General features: G+C 41.1%; 2 protein-coding genes across 3 annotated transcripts in view; both read left to right on the forward strand.

The window, feature by feature from the left end:
* NFE2L2 (NFE2 like bZIP transcription factor 2) overlaps window positions 1–26563 on the forward strand; it is a 598880-nt gene that overhangs the window by 540289 nt on the left and 32028 nt on the right. Inside the window, exon 2 of one of the 2 annotated variants that reach the window (XM_050750574.1) lies at window positions 22741–22953. In XM_050750574.1, coding sequence (XP_050606531.1) covers window positions 22909–22953 — 45 coding nt within the window. In that variant the 5' untranslated portion in view covers window positions 22741–22908. Of the gene's footprint in view, window positions 1–22740; window positions 22954–24052; window positions 24083–26563 lie in introns of those variants that run through there. The other variant, XM_050750576.1, reaches the window with a different exon arrangement.
* Window positions 1475–2787, forward strand: LOC126932086 (putative uncharacterized protein FLJ44553). The gene has a single exon (XM_050750603.1). It carries the CDS (start codon window positions 1475–1477, stop codon window positions 2015–2017), a length of 543 nt encoding a protein of 180 aa, XP_050606560.1. The 3' UTR covers window positions 2018–2787.

Consider the following 26563-nt stretch of genomic DNA (forward strand, 5'->3'; position numbering starts at 1 on the left):
TCACATCTGCCAAATCCCGTTAGCCAGAACCCAATCATATGGCCCCATCCGAACTGCAAGGGAAGCCTGGGAAAGGTCTTCTTGTATGCCAGGAAGAGAAAATGAAATTGGCAAGTATGTAGCCAGTCTTTGCTACAAGTTTCTACATGTTGAAATTATTATCTATATTTTTCTTCTGATTATGCTTAGCATTTGATACTATGTAGACTGCCTTGTTGAGTCCCACTGTATTTCATAACATCCACATGCAGCATCCCATTCCTCACAACAGGACTAGGAGTGGTCATGAGAAGTTTTATCACCCACTTTACGGATGGAAACCCTGAGGCCCAGAGCAGTTACATGGCTTGTCCAAAGTTACATACCACTGTTAACTTAAACACACACACAATTTATAAATTTAGACAAAGAAAGAGGAGACTTGATTTCTTATAAAGGGTTATAACCTTCAAGGTGGCTATCCCACAGGCTGGGAAGCACAGCTTTCAGCAGAAGCCCAGAGACAAGCACTTTGAAGACAGAGGGGTTGGGATGGAGCTTTATGCTGAACAGGTTGACCAAATATAATATTTAACAGGTTACAGGAGGAGCTGTGAATATGAATGAAGGTAGTCCTGACACATGCATATTGAACAAACATGTATGTAACACATGACCCATGTTCACTTTGGGATGGAGACTTAACATTTCAATGTATTACAGTTAGGCCCTACACATCAAAAGGTCGTTTCAGGACACAAAAGCTCACAAGTACACAATCTCCGTAAACTAGTCAGAATCAGTCCATGGTTGGTGGTCTTATCAGGAAAAAGTTATTAAGATTAGTCTCTCATCCAATGAAAGATGTAGTTATGGCTGGTGGAACGGGAGTTCAGTTGGGCAGTCTATGAGCGGGACGATTTGCAATTGTTTAAGTATTGCTTATCTTGAGGCCAGTGCTTGTTTAGCTGCTAGAGAAAAAGAAAATCCTTGTGGCAGTTAGAGCACAGTTTCTTCCTTAGGTGTAGGAGTACATGACTTCCCCTCACCTGGCATAGCCTTGGGTCCTGTTTATAATTTGGTATCTTATTGCCACAAAGAATCTGTTCTGTGAGTCATGTGATCTCTACTGGAACATTAATGCTGCTTAGTTGTTGTGTCTAAACCATAGAAGAGAGGGGGAGTATCGTTAGACATGTCTGACCTCCCATCATAGCTGGGAACTAGACTTAAATTTTTTTTCTAGGGTCCTTTTGGCCACAAGGGGGTCCACTTAGTCAGTGGGGGACTTGGGATTTATTTTTAGTTTACACTGCTAAGTGACAGAGCTTTTCTTCTTTCACTCTGAGGTTACTGGTCTCTCTCCCTTGCCACATTGTCTTCCCCAGAGGCTCGAACTGGATGCCCAGCTCTCAGTGTACAAACTCAGGTATGCAAGAAATATATCTTTATTCTTTTATTAATCTACCTAATTTATATTTTAAGCCTCCACTCTATGTTTGAAGGTGTCAGCAATGAATTTCATCATTTCGGTATTTCTCTACCTTTAAAGATATGTTTACATTTGGGGTGGGATGAAGGCTTGGTGGAGGGGTGGGTGGTTAGGTTGTGCCAAGGTATTGGGAAATCCATTTGTTCCTCATGTCAGCTGTTTGAGGAGGCACCAACCCAGATGTCCACAGTTCCTTCTGGCCTTCCTTTACCAATACTGCTGCACCTGTGCCTGCTTCCTGTTTGCATGGCCCATTTGTGCCCAGCATCTCCCTGCTATTTTGGGGCCATTCCAGGGTCTGGGAAGTTTTATAGGCTTACAACATACAGTCTTTCTTCTCTCCAGCTTGCTGCCTCCCTAAGACACAGAGGTAGAGAAGTAGGAAAGGACCCACCCTACCCAGGCCTTTGCCCTCTCACTTTTCATCCATCCTTCTTCCCACTGGTGGAGGGATGTGTTTCTAGTCTTCCAGGGAAGCCCCTCTCTCCTCAAACCATTTTCTTCCAAATACTTTGGCTTTATTCCAAATCCTCTCTAGTCCTCTGAGATTTTTTTATAACACAAAACACAACTTACAGAAGTTGTGCTGTTGTTTTGCTGTTTAAAGTCATATTATTTCTCTACCTTGAGGCAATAGGACAAGGGCTTGCTGTCCAAGGCATGGAGGCAGGGAGGAAGGGGTAGGGGAATACTAAGAAAAAAAAAAAAATTTTATTGATCATATGTGTATCACATTTAACTTTATCAGATCCTTGTGAGGTGAGCATCTGTATGTCATTGTTCTGAAACTAACAGTGAGGGGACGAAGCATTGATGGGAGTTCTTACAATATATTTGGGAACTCGCAGGTGAGGGCCTCTCCTGCCTGATTGGTCTTTAAATGTACCATCCCAACCCACCCACCTCAATCCCCATGTCTTGATCCTGCAGTCTTGGTGATCAAGCTTTCAGTTAAGAATTGGGTGATCATGAGCTAGTTAATCCAATAAAAAAAAAAAAAAAGAATTAGGATCTGGGCTCAGAAGTCCCACAGCTGTGAAAGGCTGGCCATAGATTACTAGGCTTCTAAATATGGAACAGATTATTCCTTTCTCTGGCTATTTAAGTCTCACCTGCCTCAGTTATCAACACTGCCTCATCCTGCCTCAGTTATCAACACACGCCCTAGAGTAAATCTGTTCCCTGGGGGCGGAAATAGAAGGGGCTTGTCACGGTACACTGATGAAGGGAAAGGAAACATTAAGACGGTTTAAGTGGAAAGGCCACACACGGCTTGTACTAGAGAGACACCATGCTAAAGCAAAACGTCATTTAAAAAAATTCTGACTTGTCATGTGCTCGGAAATGCTCAAATGGGTACAACCATCACCAGGGTGGGACGGGAGGGCAGGGGGAAATAAAATATGAAGCATCAAAAAAAAAAAAAAAAAAATTCCGACTTATATTTGTGAAATTCAATAGAATCCTATTCATTAAATGGATTTTAAAATCATTTCAAAGCACATTCGGCTTTCAAAAGATGTTTGTTTAAAGAATACTGTTGGCTTTTGGTCAAAAAATGAAGTTTCGGTAATGCATAGTAACAACTGTAGTGTAATTACTGGCCGCAAAATACCAGGTGCCAGACCAACCCTTTTCTAACCATTTAAGAGAGCCAAGCCAAGCAAAAATGCCCAGCCTAGCCTTACCCAGAAGTTCAAAAGCTCGGCCTTTGTTACCAGGAAAAAATTAATTCAAAGAGCAAAGCCATTATTAGGCACAACCAGGTATTCTGTTGTAAACATCTTTTGTTAATACATGTTGAAAGCTGAACTTTCTCACATTTGAATGAAAGAGGGCTGCTTAAAGAGAGTTTAAACCAAGCCAGGTTCAAGATTTTTTTTCTTTTCTTTCTTTTTATATTTCTGACATCATATCTGTGGGATCCACACAGTGGGGAGGTGCTGGCCTTGGAATCCATGGTTCCCCAGCTTTCATTTTAATTTAGAATTACAGTGTTCTCTGTTAGCGTCAAGGGAATGAACCTGAAGAGAAAAGACCAAACATAGGATGGTTACAGGGAAGAAAAATATGAAAAGACCTAAAGATGCACTTCCTCATTATATGTAAGGAACCTATTTCCTAGAATCCTATAAAAAGGTCAAGTGAATTTGCTTCAGTTAATAAATGTGATTTAATTATAATGATAATACCACAGCATATGTTTTGTTTCCTCTTTTTTAATTGCTTCCTGTTAATTATTGAGAGAAGAAATTCAGTGTAACTTTTTTGTATTCTGATAATGATGAGGCTGTCTCATGTATTCTGTATGTGCTTCACAATGTATGCGTATGTGTGTGTATATAGTTAAGTTGAAGAAGATGGCCATGTGTGGTCGCTACAGACAGATGTAAGGCTAAAGAAGGGGCTCCATGGTGTTAGAGCAAAACCCCATCATAAAAAGCTCTTTGCTATACTTAGGACCTGATTGTATCGGGAAGAAAAACATTCAGTCTTGGAATGACCTGAAAAACCTATGGTATGAACCTACTCCCCTTTCCTCACCCTGGTATTAGAATGAAGTTCTACAGTTCAGCTAAAGTGACCAATTCACTTTGGTGCATCCATGTTCCATGTCTCAGGAAGACAGGAAGAGTCTGGGCTACCCTAGGTTCAGCTGATGGAGTCTAATGGCCCCGTATGCCTCTTCACCAGTAGGATAGTGGTGGCTGACATCACTGACATGGACTGTGGGGCTGGGACTGTTCTGACCACCTTATGTGTCCCTCTCATTTGGTCCTCACAGTGTCCTGAAAAGTTTGGTGGCTATCTGCGTTTCACACATGAGGAAACCAAGGAAAAGGGAGAGTAAGCTATTAGGTTGAACTACGTGGAATTCCTGTTTGTGTAGATCAAAAAGGTTAAATATCAGCAAATGCATATTATTCAACCTACAACTTGCCCAATATCACAGAGTTGGTAGGTGGTGACCCCAGAGTTTGAACTCTTAACTACCCAGGATCATAGCTACATATCTATATTACAGATGACAGACCCAGGCTCAAAGCAAATGCACTATTTTATTTATATATATATATATATATATTTCAGTAATTAGTAAATTCTGTCCTTTCTTCTCCAGTCTGTGGCTTCAACTGCTGATTTTATTCAGGTCATAGTGTGAAAGTTGGCTCAAGTCAGACAAGACTGCCCTGGCTGTGGCCTGTTCCTGCTGCGCAGCTAAAAGCAGCTCATCAAACCAGCTCTTTCAGGCTGGCTGCCTCAAAACCTGCCTGCCTAAAAATATCTTTCTCTCAGATGGCACACAACCATACACTCCATCTCCCCAGCTGAGCTTCCCACCATTAGAACGACTCAGCTACCCACATGCCTTCCACCCAAGCCATTGTTAAAATTCAACTGTGAACCCTATAATCCTCTCCTGTTAACACACTAATGATTAGTTTATCAGGTTACATGAACTCGATCTTGGATCAAGTGAAGTTTGTTTGGGCCTTGGGCTACAGATGGGTAAGGTCAGGTGCATGAGAGTGAATCATGGACCATTAGATGTGGCAGTAACATTAGAAGCTGTACTGGCCAGTCCCAGCATTTTACAGACGAGGAAACTGATGTTTAGGTGCCAAAGCCTAGGTGTCTTGACTTCAGGGTGACCAACCATCCCAGTTTGCCTGGGACTGAGGAATTTCCTGGCTGTAGAACTTTCAGTGTTCAAACCTGGGAAGTCCCAGACAAACTGGAACAGACTGACCACCGTGCTTATTTGGGAGCCCAAAACTCTTCCACTTGTCTGGACAAGTCAGGTTTGAGCGCGCCCTTGCAGTAAGACTCCCCAGGCTGCTTGGTACAGCTCAAAAATGCCAGGTGGGGAAATGACCACTAACCTGGTTTACCAAGGCTGGGTCCCCTTCAGTCTCTAAGCATGGACTTGGATGCCATGCGGGAGCAGCCATATTGCCCCATGACTGACCAAAGTGTTGGCCTCTTGGGCCACAGCATTTAGGGAAGCTGGTTTCATAGAGATGGCCTCAGAAAATAAGGCTGTGGTATGGTTTATGTACTTCATAGAGATAGGGCCACTGTGTCAGTCACAGCTCTGTGGTTCTCAAAGCCTGTGGGTGGAGTGCTGCTGCTGTTTGTCTCTGCTGCACATGGCTGCACAGAGGTTGGGAATGGAGAAGTATTTGGGCAGGGAGATGGATCAGCAGGGTTCCCCATGCTATCATCATTTCCTTTTTTAGAAGTTTTGTCATTTAGAGGTTTTGAATCTTGCAATAAGCGGTCATCCTTGATTAACTTTGGACTTTTTCCCTTAAATGTCAGGCACCTAATTTTAAACTTTTTCCTGGTTTTACTTCTCCTCCCAGGCTATTTTGTCCTCAGTCCTTGGTTGCTTGGCAGTTGTTTCCAATATAGCGCCTCCTGCTTTCTGTTCAGCTGGGATCCAGCTCTAGCTCATGCCCTATACCTGGGGCCTATGTGTGTAAACTAAAGAAGGGAAGGAGGCTGGGCGTGGTGGCTCACGCCTGTAATCCCAGCACTTTGGGAGGCCGAGGTGGGCGGATCACGAGGTCAGGAGATCGAGACCATCCTGGCCAATGTGGTGAAACCCTGTCTCTACTAAAAATACAAAAATTAGCTGGGCATGGTGGTGCATGCCTGTAATCCCAGCTACTTGGGAGGCTGAGGTAGGAGAATAACTTGAACCAGGGAGTCAGAGGTTGCAGTGAGCTGAGATCACGCCACCACACTCCAGCCTGGGCGACAGAGCGAGACTCTGTCTCAAAAAAAAAAAAAAAAGAAGGAAATCAGGAGACAAGGAAGGAATAACACAAGAATCCCAGCCAGGCAAAATTGTTAGTGCAAGTTCTCTTCAATATTCTCTTTCCTGCATGCATTGTTTTAACATACCCCCAAACCCACCTCCACTTCCATCCCTACCTCTACACACATCTACGAGCATCTAAACTTTCCACGATCCACGCTTGCTCTCAACCGTCACTAAAATGGCCTTAGTGCCCAAATAACAAATTTACTGATCTGGTAAATGAATCCCTGATGATGGGGGTTAAAGTTAGAGGTGCAGCCCTCAGAAGTGAATCTTAACTTTGATCTTTATAGTTAATATCCTGCCGAGGCTATCTTAACACTTTAATAAATGTAGTTCTTATGGAGGAACTGTGGCGCTGGGAGGGCAGGTAGTGGCAGGAAGCAGAGTGGAGGATTATTTTCGGAAGAGCTCTGTGATGAGCTCTTTTTTTCTTTTTAACAAAGAAAAATACAGGATGCCCAGTTGGATTTGAATTTCACATAAACAACAAATAATTTTTTGGTATAAATATGCTCCATGCAATATTTGGGATATACATATACCAAAAATTATTTCTTATCTGAAATTCAAATTTAACGGGGCATCCTGTATTTTACCTGGCAATTCTATCTGTGACCTGTGATGGCTCCTAAATGTGCAGCCTGTGCAGTAGAGGGGCAGGATTGCTGTGGAGTTCAGAAGTTTCCAAATTCTGGCAGAAGGCAACCACCCCTTCAGGGAGGGCATTGCACGATATAGTCAAGTGAAATTGCTGCCCCCACAGCCAACCCTGCTGATGCCTGCGGGCATCCAAGGCAGGCCTGAATGGAACATGCCCAGAGACTGGCCAAGGTGCCAGTAAAGTGGGTGTGTTCTGCCAGATCCTTCCAAGAACGTAAAGTGTCTAGTTCTGGTGCTGACAATTGACCTAATATCCACCACACTAGAACACTATTTTTAGGTCTGAGGAAGGAGTGCAAGATTTTAAAAATAAGGTAGTAGATATAGGGAAATTACATTCAAGAAGCTCAATCCTGAATGTGAGTTTAAGACCAGGAAATGCAATATATTAGATCTAGCAAAGGTTAGTACAAGTAGCTTTCCATATATAAATACCTAACACTGACCATGCATGGTGGCTCACATCTGTAATCCCAGCACTTTGGGAGGCCAAGGTGGGCAGAATCACTTGAGGCCAGGAGTTCAAGACCAGCCTGGCCAACGTGGTGAAACACCACCTCTGCCAAAAAATAAAAAAAATTAGCCAGATGTGGTGGTACGCATCTGTAGTCCTAGCTACTTGGGAGGCTGAGGCATGAGAATTGACTGAACCCGGGAAGTAGAGGTTGCAGTGAGCCAAGATCGTACCACTGTACTCCAGCCCGGGTGACAGAGTGAGACTGTGTCTCAAAAATAAATAAATAAATAAATAAATAAATACCTAAGACTTTTCTTTCGCTTTTTTTAATGAACAAAGGTAATGCTACCAGCATTAGGAAAATTGCCTTTACCACCCATAATGTTTTGTTTTCAAGTAATAAAGACAGAGGCTATTTTGTTGTCTGCTATTAGTTTCCATATATAGCCTACAGTTATACCCTGTCTACACATCCAGATCTACTCTCTACCCTTCTCTGTCCTGCTCTATCCTCTGGGAAGCTGACCCCTTATGGACTTCTTTCCCTTCTGGATTCTGACTGGGGCCAGCCAGTGGGAAACAACAATAAGAGATCAGATGGTGGGAAGACAGAAAGATCAGAAGAGTAGCTTTATTCTTGTTGATGTTTATTAAAATGCTTATGGTTTCAACAACCTGGTAAAAAGCACTCAATAAAATAGAAGCAGATTCATACTTCTTTAACATGATACAACACATCTAGCCGGCATTCTGCTTGATGGGGAAAGGCTAGAGGTAGCCCCAATAAAGATAGGAATAGACGGGGTGCTCACTATCATAATTACTATGTAAAATTTTACTGAAGGTACTAGCCATCATGACTTGGCTTTATAAAAACTTCAAGTATAAAAATAGGAATGTAAGAAAAATATTTTCACTATTTGTAGATGATGTGACTCTGATTTCAAACCCAAGAGACTCAACTGAAAAATTATTATAAACAATAAGACAATTCAGTAAAGTATAAAGTATAAAGTATAAAATATTCAGAAAATTAATATAAAGAAACCAATCAATCTTATATGTGCAAATAATAACCTACTGGAGGATATAAGGATGAATGACCTTATTTAAAGTAGCAATAGAAAAAATAAAATACTTAGGAACAAATTTAACAAGAAATGGGCATGTCCTATATGTAGAGAACTTTAAAATAAAACCAAGGAACCCAAACAAGGTTAGAATAAATAGAAAGACATACCTGGGTAGGAAAACTAAAAATTGTTAAAATGTCATATCTCCTAAGTTAATTTAACATTTTAACACAATTCCAATAAAAAGTACCATTTTTTTCCCCTTTCAAATTTGACAAGAGAGTTTTCAAATGTGTATGTGTGAGGGAGAAAGTGGAATGGTTATTTGACAAGAGAGTTCTCAAATGTATATGTGTGAGGGAGAATGTGGAATGGTTAGCCCTACCGGATATTAAAAAACATTATAAAGTCTCAGTAGTTAAAACAGTGTGGGACTGGTCCATAAATGGACATACAGATCAACAGAATAAATGAAAATGTTCTGATATAAATCCAGATACACATAGGAATTTGTATACGATGAAGGTGATACTGCAAATCACTAGGGAAAAGAGAGACTGACTATTCAATATATGGTATTGAACTAGTTGTAACAAGTTAGCCTAGTTCTAGGCAGGCTGTAACTAGGTAGCCATCTGGAATAAAACCGGATCTCTACTTTATACTATACACTAAATTACAAAGACATCATATATTTAAATGTGAAAAACCAAATTAAAATTACTAGAGGAAAATATGAGAAAATGCCATTATAACCTTGAAAGGTCCTTGTAAATGTGACTTAAAATATATAAGCCATTAAAAATTGATAAATTCAATTATGTAAAAATAAAAAATGTCTGTGTGGCAAAGAAACAAAATCACCATAATCAAAGTTAAAAGACAAATGACAAACTGGGAAAAGTATTTTCAACTCATATTTCAAAGTACGAATATCCCTTATATACAAAATACTACTAGAAATAAATAAGATTTTAAAAATCAACAACCCAATAGAAAAATGGGCAGTAATATGGATATGTTTGTCACATTTTCAAAAATCTAAAAGTTTGACAATCTAACTTATGGTATTATACATCGGTACAACTCCATAATTTGGCAAGATCTCTCAGTCTTATAAGTACACATATCCTTGACCCAAGAGGCACTTTTCAATGACTTTATCCTGTGAATATACTTGACACATAAAATGACCTATTATTAATAATTAAATTTATTTAATCATTTCATAATGTGTGTGTGTATATATATATCATAACATCACATTGTACCCCATCAATATATACAATTATCATTTGTCAATTAAAATAAAATTTTAAAAATCATTTAAAAAATGGCCAGCCACGGTGGCTTACACCTGTAATCCCAGCATTTTGGGAGGCCAACGTGGGCGGATCACCTGAGATTAGGAATTCAAGACCAGCACGGCCAACATGGTAAAACCCCATTTCTACTAATAATACAAAAATTAGCCAGGCGTGGTGGTGCTATAGCGCCTGTAGTCGGAGCTACTCAGAAGGCAGAGGCATGAGAATCACTTGAACCGGGAGGTGGAGGTTGTGGTGAGTCGAGATCGCACCACTGCACTCCAGCCTGGGTGACAGAGTGAAACTGTGTCTCAAAAAAAAAAAAAAAAAATTAAAAAATCACCTAGGTCAAGGTAACTTATTGCAGCATTACTTGTAAAAGCAAGATTAGAAACAATCCAGTGTTCATCAATATGAAACTAGTTAAATAAATCATGATGCATCCATGTAATTGAATATTATGCAGCTTTAGAAAGAAATACATAGAGGTGCAGCAGCTCATGTCTGTAATCCCAGCACTTTGGGAGGCCGCGGTTGGTGAATCATGAGGTCAGGAGATGGAGACCAGCCTGGCCAACATGATGAAACCCTGTCTCTACTAAAGGTACAAAAAATTAGCTGGGCGTGATGGTAGGCACGGTAATCCCAGCTACTCAGGAGACTGAGACAGGAGAATCGCTTGAACCCAGGAGGCAGATGTTGCAGTGAGCAGAGATCGTGCCACTGTAGTCCACCCCTGGTGACACAGTGAGACTCCGTCTCAAAAAAAAAAAAAAAAAAAGAAAAGAAAGAAATACATAAAGAATGAAGATGTACCACATAGTATATTGATAAACAGTACAAACCTCCAAGACATTTTTAATGAAAGACACAAGATGTAGAACCATATGCACTGTTTGCTAACTTTTGTTTGAAAAATGAGAAAAATAGAGTATATATTTGCTTATATATATACACACATATGAGTATATTTATACAGGGTATATATTATAGTATATATAATATGATAGTATTTAGTATAGAGTATATATTTGCTTATATATACATATGAGTATATATAGATAGTATATATTATAGTATATATAATACAATAGTATTTAGTATATAGAGAGTATATATTTGCTTATACATACATTTCTGGGGAAAAGTGAAGAGATTTAGTGAATGGAAGATAGAGTAGGGAGATTAACTTTTTACTTTTTATATTTTTTACATATTGAAATCATGAGGATTAAATATTAAATATATAAAAAGTGCTTATTAAAAAATCAAACAATACGGAAATATGTAAGGTGAGAAGTAACGTTCCCCTACCCTTAAACCTGCCACTCAGAGAAAACCAACATGAATAGTCTGTTACATACCTTACGGGATTTAGTCATTGAGAAACAGATAGGAGACTTCAAAAAATTATTTATTAGGCAAGGAAAGCATTAGTTTCTGGGTCCTGGCAGTCACGTTGTTCTGGCACTGCCAAATCCACTTAGACCACGTATAAGCAGCTGAGATAAATGTCGATCTCTTGCTGCCGGCCCACAGTGAGCTGCTCTCAAGAGACTTCACCCAATCCTACGGGAGTTCAGTCATATGTAAAATAAGAAGTTAGAAAATAATTCTGAATTAGGCTGGCATTTTAAAAGTGAATAGTAGAGGCCATTAACTCTACCAAATTAAGTATTATGGTAGATTTTAAATTAAGACATTAGCATTTCAGTAAATGAAAATGCTCGTGTAGTCTGCAAATTCTTGGCAGTATTACCACAGAATTCAGCCAGTAAGGGCTCCTAAGTTACAAACATGAACAGTCCCAAAGAACACAAAGAATTATTCTTTATTTTCCACTGCTAATATTAAAAATTTTTAAAAATATATTCTAGATGGAGCCTGCTAGTTCACTAGTGCAATAAAGCGAGCCTCACATTACTGAGACCTCCTCACAATCCTGTTCCTTTGCCTCAGAAAATTCCTGGATGAGTAGAATATGAATGTTATAAATATTTATTAACAAAAATATATACAAAATGAAATACACAGCCTTCCCATTTCAACATAAATACTGAGGTCTCTTGCCAAACCAGCAGTTGATATTTTAATACATGTGCCCTAATGCAACAAAACAGTGTTTATGCAACACTCTTTCCCGTCATCTTATAAAAGCAGTCTGTTGATGTTGGAACAAACCTTAGAAAGTTTAGTCATGCAATTGTTCATTCAATTAAGGAACATTTACCGAGTATCTCCACATAGCAGGTCAAGTAAAAAGTAACAGAGATAAGATGAATAGCACCATCTCCGGCTCTTGAATTTAAGTCTAAGCCAATTCTTTTATTTTTATATCAAAGAATCTCTAGGTTTCTCAAGTTCAGACCAGAACTCTTCATTATGTCAAATATCATGCATTTATAAAAAGAACTAAATATTTTATATTTGTAGGTTGGCAGTCGTCCATTCTTCCATCAATGTTGTTCACATAGTCATTTTTTGCTTTCAGATGATTATTTCAGAGGATCTGACTGCTCTTCATCTTCATTAATAACTTTAAATATATTATGCCAGTTAGCCTCACAACAACCCTCATTTTACAGACTAGGAAACTTTTGTCAGTCATGCTGAATTACTTTCTCAGACTCTCACAGCTAGTATCTAAACTCAGGTCTGCCTGTCTCGCACTTATATTCTCTACACAATAGTAAACAGCAGGATTTGTAGAAATGTAGGCTAGAGAAATTGTAATTTCTATTAATTACATGATTGTCATTTGTTAAAACCTCAGCTGCTTCACAGATAATTTCTTAGAGAAAAGTGTACTATGACAGTAAACACAATGTGTTTCTGAGGTTCATAAGACCATGAAATGATACTGGGTAACTGTTAGTTTCCGTCATTACAATATTGTACATTAAAATGATAAACATATAAGTGAAGTTACTATTTTGATCTTATTTCTTTACCCTTTATCATCAAACCTTCCTACAGCCTTATCTTTTGTTCATTTGAACGGCTTTCTTATACATCTTTTGACTATCCATGTTATTATATCTTTAAAGGTACCATAATATTTTTATATTATATTATTATGTTTTTAAAAGATACTTGATCTTTCTTCTTCTAGTCACATTGGTGTGACTCTTCTCCTAACACACTCTTTCTACATAAGCCTTCTGAAAAATAAGGCATTCACTCGCAGTGAATGATCAATGCATAGCTCGCTCAGAGCAGGGTACACATTTTTGAAATTATGAAGGTGATCTGTAGTAAAAGACACAACTTGAGTTGAATATGATAATCTGATAGAATCTGGTGCTGATTGTCAGCTTTGAAGACCTCAGACTACAGAATCAGACTACAAAATCTTAGAGTGATATTCTTCTAGTGAGCCACTAGCAATCAGATAGAGGTTTCTAGGAGCCCTCGTATTTTCTGTTTTATGTATTTACAGATTTGGATCAAGAGCAGAGGGTTAGTAAGCCTTAATCAAGAAAGCAAAAACAAATACATGGAAATCTTAAATTGAATTCCAACATGAAAATTACGGCACAGTTTATACAGCTTTATGATATCCCAGTTGCATAAAATTATACTTCACCCTGCAAATAATGTCATACAATTAAATGAGGTCTATGGCAAATACTGTCATATAGATCACGATCCCCACAATGTTTAATTATTCACAAAGCATTGGGAGGTATCTTGGGGCCTGGCCCAGTGAAAAGAGCAAAGGTTTTGAAACAGCCAAATCTAGAATTTCACATGAGCTCTTCCACGGAATCTTGGCCAAGTTACTGAATCAGATTGAACTCAGCTTTATCACCTGTAAAATGGTTATTGCTAGTATCAGTAATGACACATATAAAGTGTTTGGAAGGAGAGCTTTGTACATAATGCTCAATAAACTCAAGTTTTACCTGAGGCACTTCACACAGTACACAACAGTGTTCTTAAATTAAATTGAATTGATTATAAGGAGAGCAAGTGTTGGTATTATCTAATCTTCCAACCAGAGTGGGCAATTGAAAAGATGTATTTCCTGCTAATATAGCACTTACTTTCCCAGGAGGCTAGATTGGGCAAACTTTAGGAAGAAATGTCTCCATATATAGTGTACAAAAAAATCTCCCTCTAGCTTATGAATCCGTATTGTCACAAAACATCTATTCAGTGTTTAGAGCTTTTTAAAAAATAAAAAATAAAAAATAAAAAAATTACAGTGACTTTTTTAGGATAGATAATAGATATTTTAACCAATTTGATTTAAATTGTTAATGGTGTCATCTAGGAATTTAAGGGAAGAACAGTCAAGAAAAAGAAACAGGTAATAGTTGTTGCATCTCAATGCAGTTCAGAAAACATTAGTAGGTCCACCAGCGCGTGGTAGTAGAAAAAATTCTGAGGCACCAGTTGAAAGTAAAAGTTTGGTATTTTATAGTTTCCTTTTGTAAGAACTCAAGTTTGTGTTAAGTTGCATATTTATATTTTCTGGAATTTTTGTGTCATTTTATCAATAGTTAATAATACTGTTTCACCATAACTCCTCTTTGATTATGTAATCAGCAAAGTTTTTAACAATAAAGCATATTTTAGGAGTATATACCTTCCTCTCAGTCAATGTATAGAAAATATTACATTGTGTATTAAAACCACGGTGCCATGACAAGATGGTCAACATCTTTAGTCATCAGGAAAATGCAAATTGTAGGCCGGGCGCGGTGGCTCAAGCCTGTAATCCCAGCACTTTGGGAGGCCGAGACGGGCGGATCACGAGGTCAGGAGATCGAGACCATCCTGGCTAACACAGTGAAACCCCGTCTCTACTAAAAATACAAAAACTTAGCCGGGCGAGGTGGCAGGCGCCTGTAGTCCCAGCTACTCGGGAGGCTGAGGCAGGAGAATGGCGTAAACCCAGGAGGCGGAGCTTGCAGTGAGCTGAGATCCGGCCACTGCACTCCAGCCTGGGTGACAGAGCGAGACTCCGTCTCAAAAAAAAAAAAAAAAAAAAAAAAAAGAAAATGCAAATTGTAACTACAATTGTGTGTGTATACTTATCAAATTGTATACTTTATATATACGTAATTTATTTTGTATCAATTAGACCTCATTAAAGGTATTTTTAAAATATTATGTGGATTTTGCAGAAAATGAAAAGAGAAACCCCTGACCTCAGCTATCAGGTTGGCTACATCAACTGTTTGCCTCTTTTGCATCATCAGCTACTTCCTGACTCTGGGCAAGTGTGATGTTTTATTACTGGACTATAAGGACCTTCAGCGTAGAATCCATGTTTAACTCAACAGAGTCTTCCCTCAAACTCTCTCACTAAGTATTCAACTGTTGTTTTTAAAATGAAACATAAATTGCTTGGATCGTTTTTGGTGACTCATTTCAGAAAACATTTCTACCCAAATTCCCTAATGAACCCTTATGATTTTTTGAACCACGCATGGGACGCAGCATATCTTCATGCTTAAGAACTTTAAAGTCAGTGACTTGTTCAGCTACTTACTAACTGCTTGACCATAGATAAAATTATCTTGCCTCTTCAGGTCTCAGTTTCCTCATTTCTAAAGTGGGACAGTAAAGGACCTATGTCTTGGGTTTTCTTAGAGGATTAAATGATATAACCCATATAAAGTACATGGGCCATATTTAGCACACAATAAATACTTGTTGTTTTTGTTGTGTTGTTATTGCTTTCCATATCCCTAATATGTTGTAGAGAAATCAAGAATCTAAAATTTCGGGTTATTATGCATAGTAAGCACACAAGAACTGTTAGCAGGGAAAAAGGCAAGTGAATTCACACATTCACCATTACAAAGTTTTGACAGTTTATGAACTCCAAAGACTAAAATATTCCATCTTTCATCAGGAGAAAGAAAACGTGATGAACAAGTTACCTGAATCTTACAGGAGGGATAGCTCTAAACTGACATTAAAGTTATCTGCATGTTAGGCTTTTTAGAATCACACAGTTAGAGGAATTTAATTTATTGGAAGAAGCAAAAGGGTTTTAATACCTTATAGTCTTCTCAGGACATTTTGATTCTTGTTCTTAGACCTTTTCATTAAAAAAGAAAAATTAAAAATCTGCCGGTAGGTAGAGAGACTAAAGTTGCAAACAGCTCATTTACTTTCTCCCTACACTTCACACTGAAGTTCTTAAATGTAGAAATCCTGTTCTCCTATTTGTTTGCAAGTTTTCTCTCTAGTGAAAAATACTTCATCATTTTGTCCTTGGGGAATTAATTAAATAGAATATGGAAAAATGTCATCTTTAGGGAGTTTTGCTGTAAGTACTCTCAATAAATACAGCACAAGCCAAGAGACTCTACAGAGACCTGACCTAGAGTAGATGAAACCTGGGCCATTGTCAGATAGTCATTTCCTTGAGCTTTGAGCCAGTCACGTAATTGTTTTGTCACCTCTGATTTGTAATATTGGGCCTAATCGCATCTCCCTGATTTGTAGGGAGTGTTTATAAAATATATACAATAATTATTATCATTAAGCTAGATTATTAATCCCCTCCAAAAATAATGTGCTAACATGTCAACAAAATTTATGCCTTATCCTTTAGGTCTGGCCCAGTACTAGATTTGCCTTTAAAAGTCCAAGTTGGCCAGGCGCCATGGCTCACGCCTGTAATCCCAACAGTTTGAGAGGCTGAGGCAAGTGGGTCACCTGAGGTCAGGAGTTCGAGACCAGCCTGGCCAACATGGTGAAACCCCATCTCACTAAAAAATACAAAAATTAGCTGGGCATAGTGTCACATGCCTGTAATCCCAGCTACTCAGGGACTGAGGCAGGAGTGTCACTTGAACCCGGGAGGCGGAAGTGGCAGTGAGCCGAGGTCATACCACTACACTGCAGCCTGGGCAACAGAGCGAGACTCCGTATCAAAAAACAACAAAAAAGCAACCAAAAAAAAAAAAAAATCGATTCGTTGTATGCAAAGAACATAATACCACGAGTCAGGAAATGTTATTCTGTTTCTGGTTCTGCCAGTAATTACCTCTGTGGTCATTAGTAACCACTTCACTCTTCAGTTTCCTCAAATGTAAAAGTAGGAGTTTGGACTATATCAAGGAAGAAACATACCTGATATGCGCCACCACTCTCATAATTCTGCGCCCTTGGCAGACATTGTTAATCAATCATTGAACTTTTTCTACCAAATTGGGAAGCTGTTTCTGAATACTTTTCACCAAAGCATTGTAGGCAGTCACTACCAATGCATCAGAATTGGCAATCAAAGTGAAATTTACTTCCCATCTCCGGGCCAGAAGATTTCTAAGGTTTTTTTAAATTCTCATATTACTCAAAGGGCATGACAGTCCCTGGAATAGAAAGTATCAGAAGACAATTATGTTGGCAAACCTCATTTCCCTTTTTTATTTTCCAGCCTCCAAGAATGTTATAGATTGTCTGTAAGGTCTGTTTATGAGGATGCTCTGCTCTTCCATTCATTGTAGTCTATTTTTTGTTTCTTCAAAGTGGAAATGGTGTAATTGTTTTTATCCCTTAATTCTAAAAATGCTTTCTGTAAAGATTTGAATAATACAGAAAAATACAAAGATGGAAATGAAAATTATCTGATATTCTACTCCTATTATTAATATTTGAGAACTGGCCTTGAAGACATAGCTCTAGGCATAATGTTTTTCTGTATTTTATTTTCCCCACAAAGCAATGTTATGTTTGGGCCACTTTGCATATTATTGAGAGGCTGCAGTTCTTAATCTCTATTCATAATATTTTGTCTTTGGTAACTCATGTTCTGCTGAGTTAAACTTTGCAAATATAGCAGTAAACTGAAAGAGAAAGGATATTTAGAACCTTACAACAACTACACTTAAAGATGTGGTAAAATTCTCCAGGCTCCACTCAAATAAATACAAAATGGAAAGATTTGCAAAGCTTGTGGTTAAAATTCAATTTGGAAATAAAACAGATTCAGTGGCATAGGAGAAAAGCAAGCGTTCTTTCCTTACTCCCACACCCTACTCCCACCTTTTTTCTTCTTCTTATAAAAGTAATGTATTTTGGCCAATCACAATAACTCACGCCTGTAATCCCAGCATTTGGGGAGGCTGAGGCAGGAGGACTGCTTGAGGCCAGGAGTTTGAGACCAGCCTTGTCAACATAGTGAGACTGCCCCCTCTACAAAAAATTTTACAATTAACTGGGCATGGTGGTGCATGCTTGTCGTCCCAGCTACTCAGGAGGCCGAGGTGGGAAGATTACTTGATCCCAGGAGGTCTAGGCTGCAATGAGCCACGAATGCATGGCTGCATTCCAGCCTGGGTAACAGAGCAAGACCCTGGCTCCAAAAAAAAAAAAAAAAAAAAAAAAAAAACAAGTAATGCATGTTTATTTCTTTAGAACAATGCAAACACGGAAAAATGAGAAAACAAGTCATCAGTCTCCATCTAGTCAGAATAATTATGGTTAACATTTTGGAGTATGTGCATTCTGTCTTTTTTTCCTGTGCATATATATTTATATAGGTATCAACACATAAAATTCAAAGGACTCTTTCAAACTTTCTTCTGTTTACTCACTGAATTGCTGTTGCTGCAAGATACTTTTTCTCTTATGAGCAGGAAACTACACAAGTTAAAACTGGCTTTGGAGATGTACAGTTCATTTTACCAGTAATTTGCACAGTCAGGTGTACACTCCAGGGAACCAAGGATATGGGTATGTTTTGAAACTAATACACCAATTATTTTGAACACTGCTATACTGGAGTTTATTACTTATTTATTTTTGAGATGGAGTTTCACTCTCGTTGCCCAGGCTGGAGTGCGATGGCGCAATCTTGGCTCACCACAACCTCCGCCTCCCGGGTTCAAGCAATTCTCCTGCCTCAGCCTCCCGAGTAGCTAGGATTACAGGCATGCGCCACCACGTCAAGCTAATTTTGTATTTTTAATAGAGACGGGGTTTCTCCATGTTGGTCAGGCTGATCTCCAACTCCCGACCTCAGGTAATCCGCCCACCTTGGCTTCCCTGGGATTACAGGTGTGAGCCACCGCGACTGGCCTATACTGGAGTTTAGTTTATCCACTGGGCAGGTTGCTTCTCAAGTTCAAACTCCCTAAGCAGATATTCAGTGAGTATCTTACATAACTGGTACAAACGAGGTCATATCAAGGTCAGAACCTCTGTATGCGTTTATCCCTCCGTCTACTTCATTGATGAAATGTCTGTGTTCCTGAAGTGTATTTTGATAAGAATATCTGTCCACCATCTACCTAATAAAATGAAACTGATGCATGGTGTGATGAAGTTTTTTACCTTGTATGTAGCAACAAACATATGTTATGGGAAAGGCAGCTTCCTCATTCCCAGGGAAGTCAATTTTCTTCTGAGAGTCTGAGTCTTTATTAAATCACCAAATACCAACTCCCTGTATGTGCTCCCAATGTTGATTAACAAAAAGCAGCCGGGGGAAACCCTGCCTTTGATAGTCACCATACAGTATGCTGTTTTTGTTATCAATTGCTATGAAACAAACCACCCCCAAATTTAATGGCTGAAAGCAATGTATTATAATTTCTCACAGTTCTTTGTGTTGACTCGGCTTAGCCAGGCAGTCTTCTGCTGGTCTTGCTTACAGTCTCTTGTATGTGACTGCAGTCATACAGCAGCTGGGGCTGGAGTTCTCTGGGGGCTTGACTAGGTGGACTCGAAGGTCCAAGATGGTTTCTTCATTCATATGTCTGGTGTGTTGGTTCACATAGTCTCTTTATCTCCATTTAGAGTTTCATCTTCCATGACTTTTCCCATGGCCTCTCTTTCCATCAAGGTAGTCAGACCTCTACGTATAATGGCTGACTTCCAAGAATATAAAATTAAAAGCTGTCAGGCCTTTTTCAAGCTTAGGTTAAAACCTGGCATAATGTCACTTCTGGCCTCTTTCCATAACTTAAAGCAAGTTGCAGGGCCAGCCATGCTTAGTTCAATATGAGGGGACTAGACAAATGCCTCAATATCAGGAGGGGTGGTTTACTGGGTGCCATTTTTAGAAGCTTTCTGTACTTTGTGCTGGACAGAGTAGAATTTCAACTACAATTCTAAAAGATTCTGAATATTTTCTGGCTTAAACATGGAGAACAATTGAGAGGAAGTGACAGAAAGAGGAAGAAGCCTCAAAATGATGGAAGATTTTGAAACAATCGGTACTTTCTTGTGCCTTGCAACTTGGCAGATTAGAGCACAAAGAAGGTGGAATTAATGGGTTGATGCATCACCATTATCCAGACTTCATGATACCTTTTTTTTTTAGATGGAGTCTCGCTCTGTCACCAGGCTGGAGTGCAGTGGTGTGATCTCGGCTCACTGCAACCTCTGTCTCCTGGGTTCAAGTAATTCTCCTGCCTCAGCCTCTCTTTGAGTAGCTGGGACTACAGGCATGCGCCACCACACCCAGTTAATTTTTGTATTTTTAGTAGAGACAGGGTTTCACCATGTTGGCCAGGATGGTCTTGATCTCTTGACCTCGTGATCCGCAGCCTCGGCCTCCCAAAGTGCTGGGATTATAGGCGTGAGCCAGCGCGCCCAGCCGAGGATACTAATTTTTTATGAGAAATCTGGAGTAAGGTATTACAATGGACGCATCTGAAGCATGTAGGGAGGGCTGTCTTCCCAAATACAGCAAATAATTCAGACATCAATGAAAAGGTACAAGAGTCAATAGAACACAAAACCAATTGAAGGGTATTTTTTCCAGATAGTAGCTAGGAGAGCCTGGCAGCAAAAAAGGATCCCACGGCAGCAAGACAGCTGAGAAAAACCAGCACCTCCTCTTTCTCGCTCTTTCTTGCTCCTCCGGAGCTTCTCAATATGCAGTATCTGTGCCCTCCTAACACAATAGGCAGGTTTGGAGGGCAAAGCAAGGGCTCAGGCTTTCATATGAAGACAATCACATTCCAGAGTCTGCCAAGACTGGGCACCTCCGTGACATGGGTGGTCTTGAGAATGGGGTTCCCTTTATTTGACAAAACCAAATGCCAAATAGCTTTTCCTTACTGTTTGTTTTTCTTAAACATGTTCAAACTCTTATCATATTGCTCTCCTCCCTTTGAAAATATGTACTCTGCAGGTGCCTGAAATAACATACTCTCAGCAAATTGCAGCATTGGAAAAGTGAAGGTTATTTCATTCAGTCTAAACTCAATGGAAATTTTGTGGCTTAACAAGGAAACACCAAATTATAAACTCCTTTAGAGCAGTAACCGTGTCATATGACTCTGGTATCTCCTACCTGCTAGGTTCATTGTCTATCTTCTCTGATGTCGTAATTTTAATAAGTAACTTGAATTGTTAACAATTTACTCTTGTCTTTCTCTTGGACTCAGAAATGTTATTTTATTATTATGTCTCTGCATCTTTCATGTGAGGTCCTTTGCAAACAATTTCTCCTAACTTGTTTTCATTGTGCAGATAATGTTGCAGGGTTTTCACATAACAGCTGAAAGGAATTAATAGGAATTGAAGAAGCTTGCTTCAATTACAAGTCATTAATGTAGGCTTCACTTATCTCAAGGAATATCTGAATATACAAATTTACACATAAATCCTGGGAGTGTCAAATTATGCAACAGAGAGAAAGTAAGCTCTGCAGTTTTTTGGGCGTTGATCGCTATAGTCAGGGGTGTGTGTGTGTGTGTGTGTGGTTTTTGAATGAAATAGTAAAACCACTGCCAGTATTATCTACTTCACCTGGTTCTGAATAATTCCAGGAAGGTAGAAACTGAAAACCAGTCTTGTTAAAGAGTTAGAAAGACTGTAAATGCGTAAGAGGAAAGAAAAAAACAAAACCAAACCATTTATCTATCCTCTTTGAACCCGTATAAGAGTTCACAATATTCCTGGTTTCAAATACTTGAAGTTTTCTCTGGGCAATAATTAATGTTTAAATAATTGTTTTTAATGTAAGACATAACACATACGCATTGCAGATTTAAAGCATACTTGGAAGTAGCAAGGAAAAAGATAAAAATCATTGATTCCACAGCATTTAATATATTGGTAACTATCCTTCAATTTTTTTCTGGGCACATGTTTTTATAAAATGAGCTAATACTATACAAACGTTGTTGTAACTTTTTAAAATTTGTACTATTTTGTGAGTACGTGAAAAAGAAATTTGTAAATATTAAAAGATCATAGCATGTTGTGGTATTACACACTGTTGAAGGGCGCCATCTGTGGCGTGGTGGCTGTGCTTTAGTGGGAAGAGGTTCTCTTGCGGTTCCCGTTTTTCTCCCAGCTCTGGGTAGGCAATACTGACCACTCTCCGACCTAAAGGGACTTCTCCGTTTGCCCTTGACGGAGACACGTGGGAGTTCAGAGGAGAGCGTTCAGGGTGACTGCGAACACGAGCTCCCGGCGCTGTCCACATCTCCCCTGGGCAGGGCCCACTGCCCCCAGCCCGGGAGGGGAGCAAGGGCGGGAGGGCAGTTGGCAGTGGCACGGCCTGGGTCCAAACCTTTAGCCCCCCACCCCGGCTGGCGCCACTCTCGGGCGGTAAAGTGAGATAAAAGCAGGGCAAGGTTCTGTAACTCCAAATCAGGGAGGCGCAGCTCCTACACCAACGCCTTTCCGGGGCTCCGGGTGTGTTTGTTCCAACTGTTTAAACTGTTTCAAAGCGTCCGAACTCCAGCGACCTTCGCAAATAACTCTTTATCTCGCGGGCTAGAGCGCTGCCCTTATTTGCGGGGGAGGGCAACTGAACGCCGGCACCGGGGCGCTAACTGTGGCCTCCTCTCGATCCCCCGCCTGCTGGGACCCCAGCTGGCAGTCCCTTCCCGCCCCCGGACCGCGAGCTTCTTGCGTCAGCCCAGGCGCGGGTGGGGGATTTTCGGAAGCTCAGCCCGCGCGGCCGGCGGGGGAAGGAAGGGCCCAGGCTCTTGCCCCGCCCTTCTGGGGCGGGAGGCGGAGCGGGGCAGGGGCCCGCCGGCGTGTCGCCGATCAGCGAGTGCCGGGGAGCCCGGAGGAGCCACCGACGCCGCTGCCGCCACCAGAGCCGCCCTGTCCGCGCCGCGCCTTGGCAGCCGGAACGGGGCCGCCGTCGGGGAGCCCCAACACACGGTCCCCAGCTCAGCATGATGGAGTTGGAGCTGCCGCCGCCGGGACTCCCGTCCCAGCAGGTGCTGCCTCGGCCCTCTGGGCCCTGCGGTGGTGCCGGGACGGGGGCGGGGGAGCTAGGGAACCGCGGCCCGGGAGGGATAGCCGCAGCCGGCTTCCTCCACGTCCGGCCAGAGCCAGGACCGCAGCGCTGGCTGGAGCCGCCGCGCTTGCGCTGGGGCAGGGTGGGGAGGGGCAGCGGGGACGCGGCCGGGTGGTCCGACCGACCACGAGCCCGAGGGCGAACGGGTGGGAAGTTGCGGGAAGGTCTGGGGACTGAGCCCGCGGGCGTGGGCAGTGGTGGGCGAATCCAGCCGCGTCCCCGGTCCCCAGAGCTGGGCTTCGGAGCCCCTAAGTTTGAGCGGCCCGGCGGGCGGCGGGGCAAGAGGGGGCGGACGCTGGCCGTCTGAGCCGGCGCGGCCCGGCCCTTCCGGGGCTGCGCGGCTCCCCCGCCTCAGAGCCGGCAAAAATGTGCCTAGTCACGGGGCCACTCTCGGGGGAACTGAGGTCGCCTTCGGGCTGGGACCCAGAGCCCCTTCGCCGCGCCTCAAGACCTCCGTGTGTGCGGGCTGCGGCGCGCTCACCCCGCTGGGCCGTCTGTGGGCGCTGCTTTGCGAAGTCATCCATCTGTCGGATCACTCTCTGGCAGCCTTGAGCTTTCTTGAAAGCTCAACCCCGGGACGAGGGAGGAGCGCCTGAAGTGCCCAGCGGGCCCAGAAGCCCCGACGTGTGGCGGCTGAGCCGGGCCCCGCGCACTTTCTCGGCCGGGGAGGGGTTCGGGCCCGAGCACCCGGAGTTGGCCTCTCGCAACGCCGCGGGAAAGTGCGGGCGAGGGCAGCGGACTCTGAGGCCGGAGTCGGCGGCACCCGGGGCGTCTAGTTCGGACGCGGTGCCCCCTGGTGGCGCGCACCGCGCGCGTGGCTTTGGCCTCTGTGACAGCGGTCTGTTGGCCGTCACAGCAGCCCTCGGTTGGCCCTTTCCTGCTTTATAGCGTGCAAACCTCGCCGCGCCAGGGCCAAGGGACAAGTTGGAGCTGTTGATCTGTTGCGCAATTGTTATTTTCCCCAGAGCGGCTTTGTCTTTGGATTTAGCGTTTCAGAATTGCAATTCCAAAATGTGTAAGACAGGAGATTCTCTTCTGTGCTGTCAAGGGTAAGAGTTGCGAGTGTAGATTAGAATTTCTATTGCTTTTAGTTTGTTAATAATTTTTTGCTTTCAGCTGTTATTTCTTCCCTGAGTACTTTATATATTTTTCCTTTTCAGTTGAGAATTTGCCTCAGTTTCTTAACATGTCCACCCTCTTTTGCAGGGGCAGAGAGTGGAACGCTTGCGTTTCAAAACACATGCTAATTTCTGTAAATTGTTATAAAAGTGAAAAGAAGTTTCAGCTCATCCTTGTAGAAACTTTAAAAGTAGATATTTATATTTCTAATTTCTTTTGTAAATGAATTTTAGGAAAAAAATTGGAATTCAAGGAAACGTGTACTTGATGTACGGTAAATTCGTTTATGCTGTTAAATGTAAAGTCTTAGGTTAATTCCAAAGATCTATTGTAAAGTTTTAAGTTATAGACAATGTATTAATTGTGCCTTTTTTTCCCCCTTTAAAGTTGTCTTGAACTTTTCCCCAATCTTGATTGGGATTATATTCTTCTGGTTCCAACTAGGGAAGAAGTAAATTGTACTTTACGATTTATTTAATAGCTGCTGTTCAAGAGTTATCTATAGGAATGCTTGTTTGACCGAAGGATATATGATAAAAATGAACTTTGGTTTTTCTAATTTCCCGAATTGTCTACAACCCTCTATTAAATTTTTCATTCTTTGCTGTGTAATATAACATTCCATATACAAAAATGCATAAAACATATGTACTGCATTAAGTGTGTATTTTTCAATTACGTTTGATAAAAATAACTGCTTTTCTGCCTTTGTAATCAGATATCGATTTGCATATTTGAAAACAGAAAAAGAACAAGAAAATTTAGAATTGATTTCGTTTATGATTCATATTAGATTGTTGTCATCCATAAAGATTTGAACTGAGTCAAACATTTTCTTGATCTTTTGTCAAAAAAACTCTCCAGGTGTTAAGTGGTAGTAGGATGTAGTTTTTCACCTTCTGTGCAGAGGATGTGTTGATAAACAGGGCAGTAAGGAGAGCCTTAGATTCAGTATCCCCATTAGGTGGAAGGAACATCCATTACTCTTTTCAAGGGTGTCTTGGAGAGATAAAGTACTTTCCTGGATGAGGGATGAAGCTGATATTGAAATAGACCGATGAGATTATGTTTAAGTCAAACAAAAGAAAAATAGGACAGGCCTCTCATCTCCTGAATGAATGTTAAGCAAAGACCAACTTGACTTTTTAGATATGTGAAAAATCTCTTGAGAGGTTGTGGAAGCAGCATGTAGGAGGATAAATGCATAACTCACATCAGTCTTTTCCGCATTAAAAATAACTTGGGCCATTTTGAAATCTTTCTTTCTTGCCCTGGGTTGTTATAAGCAACGTTGGGGGAAAACCGACTCTGTCTTTAGGATTACCAGGAAAAGTTGAAAGCCAAATGCATCATTTTTCTTAAGATTTGTTTCTATTGAGGATAAATCATGTTTAACAAAGCTGCGTGAAAAAAAGGAACACAACAAGTACATTTTTTTTTTCTGGGAATTTCCTCTGTCCTGACTGAAGACATTAAAAGGGGGTTTTGTGTCAGTATTTCCTCCTTAACTTTTCCTTGAACGTGGGTTATCTTTTCAGTATGCAGGAAGAATTTGGCACTAAGATAATAATAGATAAGTTACTGGGCACTTCCCTGGGTCCAAACATAATTGCTTTACATGCATAATTTTACAGTAACCTCACGGGAAATACTATTATCCCTGGTTTCCAGGTTGGGAAAACCAGAGATAATAGTTAGATCAGGCATTAGGTTAGGAAAGAGGCACAGAGAAAGGCCAAGACCTGCTAAGGTGACCAAACTATTGAGTGGCCAAGGTAGCATTCAAACAGGTTTGACTCCTGGGGGCTCCTAATCACCACTTCCCGACTACCAAAACTCCTTAAACTTTAAATAGGAAGAAAAACTCACACTTCAAAAGGTGAGTAAGTTGAGATTTGCCTATTCTGGGGGAAGGAGAGGCTGGAATGTAAAAGATTGATGTTTGCAGCTTTTCCATTTAGCAAGACACTTAATCACTGTATGACTGGGGGAGGTGGACCTTGTTAAATGCTGGGAGAGTGAATACAACCCATCAATGGGATTACCCACTGTGGTCCTTTTCAGGAAGACACAGAGGCCTCGGTGGGTTCAATTTAGAGAGGCAGGACTGTTTTTTTGTTTTGTTTTGTTTTGTTTTTGAGATGGAATCTTGTTCTGTTGCCCAGGCTGGAATGCAGTGGCCTAATCTTGGCTCACTGCAACCTCCACTTCCCGGGTTCAAGTGATTCTACTGCTTCAGCCTCCAGAGTAGCTGGGATTATAGGCACTCACCTCCCGGATAATGTTTTGTATTTTTCGTAGAGATGGGGTTTCACCATGTTGGCCAGGCTGGGCTGGTCTCGAACTCCTGACCTCAGGTGATCCACCCGCCGCGGCCTCCCAAAGTGTTGGGATTACAGGTGTGAACCACT

This window comes from Macaca thibetana, chromosome 12 (assembly GCF_024542745.1).
Source record: "Macaca thibetana thibetana isolate TM-01 chromosome 12, ASM2454274v1, whole genome shotgun sequence".
Lineage (NCBI taxonomy): Eukaryota > Metazoa > Chordata > Mammalia > Primates > Cercopithecidae > Macaca > Macaca thibetana.

Coding starts and splice junctions, on each gene's coding strand:
- LOC126932086 (XM_050750603.1), top strand. CDS start 1,475: ATGTTTGAAGGTGTCAGCAATGAATTTCATCATTTCGGTATTTCTCTA.